This window comes from Triticum dicoccoides, chromosome 1B, assembly GCF_002162155.2.
Source record: "Triticum dicoccoides isolate Atlit2015 ecotype Zavitan chromosome 1B, WEW_v2.0, whole genome shotgun sequence".
Lineage (NCBI taxonomy): Eukaryota > Viridiplantae > Streptophyta > Magnoliopsida > Poales > Poaceae > Triticum > Triticum dicoccoides.
Genome location: NC_041381.1, coordinates 695888481 through 695897032, shown reverse-complemented (window position 1 = coordinate 695897032; position 8552 = coordinate 695888481). Strand labels below are relative to the sequence as shown.

The window sequence follows — 8552 nt, the reverse complement described above, 5'->3', positions numbered from 1 at the left end:
GCCGGCCGTAACTTTAACTAAATCCGACGATATTTGAGCTGTTGGGGGCGTGACTGGGTGAAAAAATGTGTGTCGGCGATGAAAAAGGCCTCCTGGGGGGCCTCTCGGGGGGCCGGCTGGAGATGCCCTAAGAGCATCTCTATCAGACTCCTTAAAAGCGGTCAAACCCTTATAATTTTCAGGTTATAAGGTTTCGATCGAAAAAAGTGTCCATAACAGGTCCTGTAAAACTGGTCCGATCCTTAAATATTTTAAAGGGCATCGAAAACCCACACCCGAGACCCATATATTTGAAGGCTCGAAGGCCAAACTGAGGGTGGCCCTTATACCGGTCAAACCTCGTCGGCAAGGATGCCCCGCCGCAATTCCACCACATACCTCACCGAAATCGGCCGCCGCCTATTCTATTTGGGGCCGGAGAAGGGCAGGGCACCTCGCGGATGTGATCGGCCGCCGTCGGGGGCACTCGGGAGACGGCGGTGAAAGAGGAAGGGAGGCGGAGGAGGACGGCGGGGAGCATCTCTGAGAGGAATATTCGTTTTTACTTTGCCGTTTGCGGGGAGGTAAAATGGACCCTGAAAACACGTTTTTTGCGACCATTATGACCGTACCCGCGGAATAAGGCTAGAGATGCTCTAACGCCTCGGTCACCCCGACCCGACCCTATCTGACTCTGACCCCAAACCCCAACCCCACCCCGCGGCGCGCTCAAACCCCCTTTCTCCCTCCCTCTCCCGGCGCCCCGCCCCCATTCCCTCCGCCGCGTCCTCGCCGTCGGAAGCTTCCCTTCGTCCTCGCTCGATCCCGACCCACCACGCCCGTCGGTACGTGTACGTGCCCACCGACTCCGATCGATCCCGATTCCGATCCCACACACCCTCGGTCACCTGTTGTATTAATTGCTGGATGAAAATCGCGGCGGAGATCAGCCGACTTCCGGCGGCCGGACGGACCCATGGGCTCGCGCCCACCGGGATCCGGCGCCGGCCGGGACACCAGTGCAGCCGGCAGCACTGGCGGTGTGGTTTGGCGCGCGCTCTTCCGGGCGGCGCCGGCGACCAGCGCCGCCGGCCTGTTGATTGCTTGCTTGATTACATCGTGTTAGGTTATGTTACGCCCGGTGCTTGTCCCGCGGACGCGGGCAGGCCGATTCCTTCGAATCCGCGGCAACCCTTGCCGTACGCACGCATCATGCTGTAACGGGTTTAATTCCATTTCCTGTTTGCAATTCCCATCTCTTTCATAGCGGATTCCTTTTTCTGTAATTCTTTGGCCAATATATGATGTTTTGGCGATTTCTCCCTATAAATCTTCAAGCCAAAGATTATGCGCGTCGATTAGTGAAAATAAGTTGTTGCGCATTTTAGCACTTGGGGCGACCGCGAGTCTTCTAAGTCGACGATCGTGGGCATTGATTAGTGGAAATTGAGGTTCTGGCTGTAGTTGCCCATTTTACAGTCGTGTCGGATATATCAAAGTCAACTTACAAATAGCACTTTCTCTTTTATTTCCCTTTTTATATACTGTCTATGCCACTACACAAGATGTTTGAGTGTATAGGAATATAATTGCGAAACACCCTAAGAAAAGGGGAAATGCGGCAATATATAGATTTTGGTAGTCTAAGAATTGAGACATTAATTGACGCATTTTCGTTTGTGATTTGCAGGTGTTGTCGTTTGCCTATTAATTTGCAGGGCTGACTTCATCGTGTTAGGTTACCCCAGCTTATCCCGTGGACGCGAGCAGGCTGATGAATTCGAATCCGCAGCAACCCTTGCCTTAGGCACGTGCTGCAATGGGTTTTCTTACCTTTCATGTTTGCAATTCTCATCTCTTTCATAGTGGATTCCTTTTTCTGGATTCTTTGGCTAATATATGATGTGCTGGTCTCATGCGAATACCTCTAGATGTTTTAGAGATTCCTCCTTATTTTGAAGCCAAAGATAATTATGCACGTTGATTAATGGAAATTAAATTGTTGCACATTTTAGCAGTTGCGGCGACCGCGAGTCTTCTAAGTCGACGATCATGGGCGGTTATTAGTGGAAAATGAGGTTTTGGATAGTTGCACATTTTACAATCGTGTCGGATAATGTCAAAAATCAAATTTAAAAAATAGCACTTCATCTTTTATTTCCCTTTTTATATACTGTCTACGCCACTACACAAGATGTTTGCGTGCATAGGAATATAATTGCGAAACACCCTAAAAAAAGGGAAATGCGGCAATATAGAAATTTTGGTAGTCTCAGAATTCAGACATGCCATTAATTGACGCATTTTCGTTTGTGACGTGCAGGTGTTGTTGCAGGACTGACCGTCAGAGCTAGCAGCAGTCAAAGAAAATGGCGTCTACCAATGAAGCTGACGACGACAATTTTGGATACAAAGGGGGAAAAAAAGAGTACATGCTGGAGACTATGCAATGCTTGCTATTTGCTAGAGAGAACCTCCCTGGTGACGTGTACCACGAGTTTGTCAAGACCATGACCGGCATTTGGAAAAAACGGTATGTATGTTCTGAATAATTAGTCGGTATTAAATAACTTGTTGATCACATTCACACAATTCCCAACTGCAGTGCCGACCCTGATGGTGAAATAAGGAATATCTGCCCTGAAAACTGCATAGAGACGGCCTTGAAGCTATTCCAGGGCTGTCCTACAGTTAAACAGAGCTTCCTGAACTTTACCGAAGGCCGTAGCCCCTTCGAAGGCAATGGCGATGTCGATGCCGTTGCTGTCAGCCCCCTGATGCAGAAACCAATGGATTTTCTTTCCAGAGTGAAGGTGGTGTATAAAATCTCATGGTTGCTCCTTCTGTTCGCCTCTGGTTGCTAACATGATCTTCAACTACCTTATGACTGCAGACATGTCCTGACATCAGCGACGATGATTATGCTGCTTTTTTGCAAACCATGCAAGATTTTTGCACGGACAGGACCATGACCCCTCGAGAAGTTTACAGTGATGTACTTATTATTTCTTCAGAAACTGTGTATTAAGTAATCATTCAGTAATTTCTCTGTAGAAGATTGGAAAATACCAGCGTGTTTGATTCATAATTCCTTGTCTTCGTAGGTGGAGAGATGCATGGGTAACTGTCCCGAACTGTTGGAAGAGTTTATAGATAATTTTCTCCCGGCAGACCTGAAGGTACCCTTTCTCATCAAGGTGACATCATTCAGCTTATTATTTACTCATGTGACATGGTCATCTCATCGATTCTCCTTTGCAGGCTTTAGTAAAAGCAAATGATAATCACAGCTTGGATGGTGTCCATATGAAAGAAGGTTTTTCTGCCCCTCCTGCCCTGAACTCAAACAGTCCCTAGGTTCTTTATTTCAGCATTCACCTATGATAACTAAGATGCAATTATTTATGCCATTTTCTTATTAATTACTCCCCAAAATGCTATTTGCAGTCCGTGATTCAACCTATTCTGTTTAATTGAATCCTTGCTATTGACCAACACATCAATATCGCCATTACCATGTCTGATCTTCCAAGATGAAATAGGAAACTGCAGTTCTGCAGCAGGATTGGTAACTTAAGAGATATACTAATCTCTCATAGGTAATGGAGTGTCGCCTCACACTGAAGACGACGAGGAAGACAAGGTTAAACCCTTGCCAGAATGGACTACCTCAAGAATTGATGAATTGCCCCCAAAATTGGAACCCAAGGAACTCAAAAGACATTGCACTCCTAGCTATTACCTGCTGCCAGATAATGTAAATCCCTACAAAGCAATGAATTTCTCATGTAAATTACTACTGGCAGAACTAATCCAAATCATACCTGTTCTCCATCGCAGTGTATACCTCTATTGAGTTACCGGACCAAACTGGGAAGGTCTATCCTCAATGATGCTTTGATTTGTCCTGTATCTGAGGAGGAAAGCCCTAACCATAAAGCTGCAAATGAATATGAAGCAAAAATGTTGCTTTGCGAAGAAGACATGTATGCACCAGTTGCTAATTTGTTCATTATTATTGTTCATCCTTTGTTTTATTCTTAAATATATCAGCGAATAACCGATGATTTTCGTAGTGCCCTGTTGTTTGGAAGATTATTCACTGCTGTGTTCTTTCTTCAGGTTTGAGAGTGACATGCTCCTGCAGTGGTTTAGTGTGACTGCGGACTTCATTGCGAATCTCCAACATCGTGCTGGCAGCGATGTGAAGATCAAGGAACAACTAACTCGTAAGAATGGGTCACCGTCACCGGAAACAGAACTTTGAATCGGCCTCTTTGTACGTTCAGCTAACTAACTATTCCTTTTTTGTTTGTTTTTAATTGTACAAAGCTCTACATAGGAGGTGCATCATAAGACTATATGGTGAGGATTTTCTTGAAGCTCTCTTGGATACCGACAATGCTAGTGCTGCTCTCCCTGTTATACTTTCTCGTTTGAATCACAGCATAGTAGAACTACGGGAGGCACGATTGCGTTTGCAAAAGACTTGCTCAGAAGTTATAGCAAAAAATTACTACAAAGCACTTGATCATCGCGGCCCCTGTTTCAAACAATTGGATGCAAAGAGAATGAGCCGGAAAGGTAGTTTCAACTTCCACTCTGCCTCAAATATAATGGCACTTGAAACCAGCATTAGGCACTGCTTCATCTACTCAAGAAAGTTTTTCCATCTTTTTTTTGTCTTGTTAGTCTTATTTTCATACATATTTCCCATGCAGCTTTGCTGGCTGAAGCCAAAGAAATCAATGCAATGAAGCCAAATTCTGAAGATCAATATGCTAATCCTGACATACACAAGGACATAAGCAGCATAATCTCCTCTGCATGCGCTTCTGAAGAGAAGCAGATGGTGACTTGGACACAAGTAGTACATCCATTTCTTTCTGCTCACTGTGCACGGCCTTCATCAGAGGAAACTGTAGCTCCTGAAAAAGCTTGTGAACACTGCGGCACCAGAAAAGATATTCTCAATAACAATCCTGATGCTTTCACTGACAATAATCTTCCTCTATCCTCCAAGGTAATCATACACATAAGACATAATATTCTGTTCTCCAGAATTGTGTCCCAAATTTTGAATATGCAATAACATGATTTGTTTAGTATCCATGTTCAGTAACACTAACCTGCACCTTGTCAATTTTTATTTCAGAGAGGTGAATTCGTAAGCAAAAATTCCAAAGGCTTTAGCTCTTCACACGATGGTTCTGGTGCAGACATTGAGGAAGGCGAGTTCATACCCGATCGAGAAACCATTGTGTCGGATGTCATGTGTGGTGCTGGAAAAGAACCAGTAAGTTGTGATGTTGCTGGTTCTGTTATAGATGGGTTGAGCTCTCGTTGCCGCATAATCGATACTTCCGAACCTAGTACTCGTGTCCATGGGGACAAACATGAAAAGCAGCATGAATCAAGGCAAACATCTGCTAAACCGCGTGGTGTGAAAGGAGGTACTTGTTGTTTCCTCGTTGTGCTTCGCAGGCTTTACCAGGTATTCATTTGGCTCTCTGCTTTACCTTTTGGTTGGAAGCCAAATGAATATGTTTTCATTTAAGCAAACTGCATATGTTCTTGCAAAATAATTTTATTTATTTTCCCTTTTATGGCAGATTTTATATAACAGACTACAGAATGCGAGATATTTATGCACCAGTGACAACCTATATGCAGAGTAATGTTTAGGATGCATATATCTATCTAAACAGAATTGCTCATTGTTTCACCATGCAGGAGTTTGTTTTAAAACCATAACTTGTTCACTGAATGGTGCAGATTTAAGGACAAACTCACCAAGCTGCATTATCGCGCTATTGATAATTCCAATTTTGAAGACTTCTGCCTGAAATATCTTGGGCCAATGTCTTTTGAACTTTTTACTCTGGATACAGTGATAAACCAAGTTATCAAGCAGGTAATCTATATCCGTATGGGGTAGTGACCGGGAATTCTGACCTACCTATTTTTCTTCATACCTAGATCATTGTGAATTCGTTTAGTGCTTGATCATTGTAATTAGTTAATTACGTATAGTAAACACTCCTTATTCCTGTGAGATAGTTAGGCATGCATGACTGATAATCCAGTTACTTCTGCTTACTTGCAGCTGTGCATAATTTCTTCCAAGGATCCAGACAACTCAATCGTTCAATTCCTTGAGAACTTACAAAGGCCAATTCTACCCAATGAATTGCCAAAGCATGATCGAGAGGAGCAGGGGAAAGCTCTTGATGATACCGTAAAAGTCCCACGCCATTTTGAGAGACGGTAATGATCCCCTAATTAAAATGGACTATATTACTCTGTACTGCTTTTAGTTCGTTTTCATTAGACTAACACTATGCATGTTTTCCTAGGAAAAAACGCAAGTTGGAGAACAGTGCAACAGGTTGCTGTCAGCTTGGAGCAGTGGCTGAAATTAACTCATAACTGAACGTTATACCATTTTTTTTGCGGGGATAAAACTGTTTTATTCCAGGATTATAGAGTTAAAGTGTTTTATTGAATGTTATACCTTGGTGTAATACTGTAATGTAACAAGCTAGATGTGATTATTCAAAGTATCATTAAAATTAAATAGAGAAACATTATTTTGTTTGTTATGAGAAATTACCCTAGTACCATAAATTTAGTTTGAAAATAAAAATGATAATTTACCTTCTTTTTGCGCAAAAAACTATTCAGGGTATGCAATTGATGATTTTGTTTGCTAGAAAAACTACTCTAGTCCGTTGAATTTAATTGAAACATAAAAGTGATAATTTACTTTGATAAGCGCAAAGAACTATAAAAAAACCAGTAGGCGCGGTTAAATTGTGTGGGTGATGATGCTAGCTCACACTCCCATCCACTGTTGAGGCGGTGAGGTTAAGGTTTTTCATCCGACGGCTATCCAGGTTTGTTGTGTTAAGGACAGGTTTAAGCTGCATAATTCTTATACAACCTTAACATCACGTCAGGCATGTAGCAGGCCTTGTGCGAAAGAAGCAAAAGCCGGTCATATGATACAGCTCTAACATCCCATTAGTGATTTTTTTTTTGCGAAAAAGATCAGACCTATTATAAATGTGCACCAACAGTACAAAGCGTCCCAAACATAATAAAAACGGCATCGAGATTCTGAGACCACCGAACAACCACTACTGCCCCAAAACGAGTCTCCGACGCATCGCTGTCCTCCCTTGGATTATTCAGAGGAAAGGCTCTATGAATATTCTGATTTAGTTTGATAGTTATTACTTATTTTAGTCCTCTATGTCGAATTTGATGAAAAACTAGTGAGATAATAATTTAATCTTTTATGCCGCACTGGGTCAAATAATTATGTGTGCGGACAAAAGGTTTGATGAATTTTATTTTATTTGACAGGGATCTAGCAGAAGACTCATTTAGGTAAACCATTGAGTTCATTTAGTCACACTGTGACTTTACATTCTTACCATTGAACCACATTATTTAAATGAATAAACTAATTGCGGTTACTGGCGGCGGTGGCGTCTTGTGCCAGCATTGACATACTCCGCATTGTTGGACCAACCTTCAACTAAGGAAACAATGGCTTGGACTTCCGCCTCCACGAGCCGGTCGACGGGCGGGGCAGCGGCGACCGATGGCGCCGGAGGGAAGCGGTCGATGGCGACGTCCCATGCCACTGGGGTGGGCACTGGCACCGGCACAGGGATAGGTGCATGCACATGCACGTGCATGGGCACAGACGAGGGCGCTAGTGACGATGCAGGAGCTGGCATGTGCACCGACGCGTTCACGTCAGTGGGGACCTCGTAGAGCCCCGCGGCTTCTAGCTCAGCCACGATGTGTGGTGCCCAACCCATTAATGCCACGGGGATAGTCGCTTGTGCCGGGGCTGGGATGGGAGATGGGACGGCCGCGGGGGTAGCCGCGACGACTTCCTCCTGGGCCATGTCGACGTCATCCCAGTACTCCTTATTTTCCATCTCCTCCGGCTCAGAGTCGACTTCACCAAACCGGAACACTAGGGGCAACCGATCCTTCCGCGCCATGGCGTACGTGGAGGTCTGGATGATTGGAGGTGGGCAAGAGGGGAATCAGAGGCGGAGATAGGATTGTGGCGGCACCTATGTGGTTGGTCGAACGCCCACGGTTTGACTAATCAAACCGTTCGCGAGAATGTCATACCTCTTTGTTCAACGTGTGCAATTTTTCATAAGCAAGGAGTTGATTTGACAAGTGGGAAAGGGCAGTTAGGGGAGGATAGCGGTGGTTGGTGGTTCGGTTTTAACATCTATATATAGATATATTCTAGTTGGGGCATTAAATCGCGCACTTAATGGTCAACGATTTTATATTTTTAAATCTATATATATATTTCAACGGCTATTTTTCTAGCCGTTATTATCTAACGTCTCTTTTCTCTACCACGAACTGTACTTTCCAACGTCTATATTTCCGTAGTCTATATTCAATGGCTATGTTTGTCTGGGCTATATATGGAATGAAAAAAGAAATTAATTGCGTGTGGATGTATTTATGTATATATTCAGACTTGAGATTTGATTTGATATTCACTGGCCTCCAACACATGCACAGTTGTT

General features: G+C 43.8%; 1 protein-coding gene across 1 annotated transcript; it reads left to right on the top strand.

Annotated features, from left to right (window-relative positions):
- The first annotated feature begins 738 nt into the window (after positions 1–738).
- Positions 739–6551, top strand: LOC119313300 (paired amphipathic helix protein Sin3-like 5). Its single transcript, XM_037588926.1, has 17 exons — positions 739–824; positions 1670–1786; positions 2303–2512; positions 2585–2792; positions 2873–2974; positions 3084–3158; positions 3241–3295; positions 3579–3736; positions 3820–3965; positions 4102–4208; positions 4312–4563; positions 4701–5002; positions 5135–5473; positions 5592–5653; positions 5755–5893; positions 6086–6246; positions 6336–6551. The coding sequence occupies exons 3-17, from the start codon at positions 2349–2351 to the stop codon at positions 6406–6408; spliced, it is 2343 nt and encodes a 780-aa protein (XP_037444823.1). The 5' UTR covers positions 739–824; positions 1670–1786; positions 2303–2348; the 3' UTR covers positions 6409–6551.
- Positions 6552–8552: the final 2001 nt, after the last annotated feature.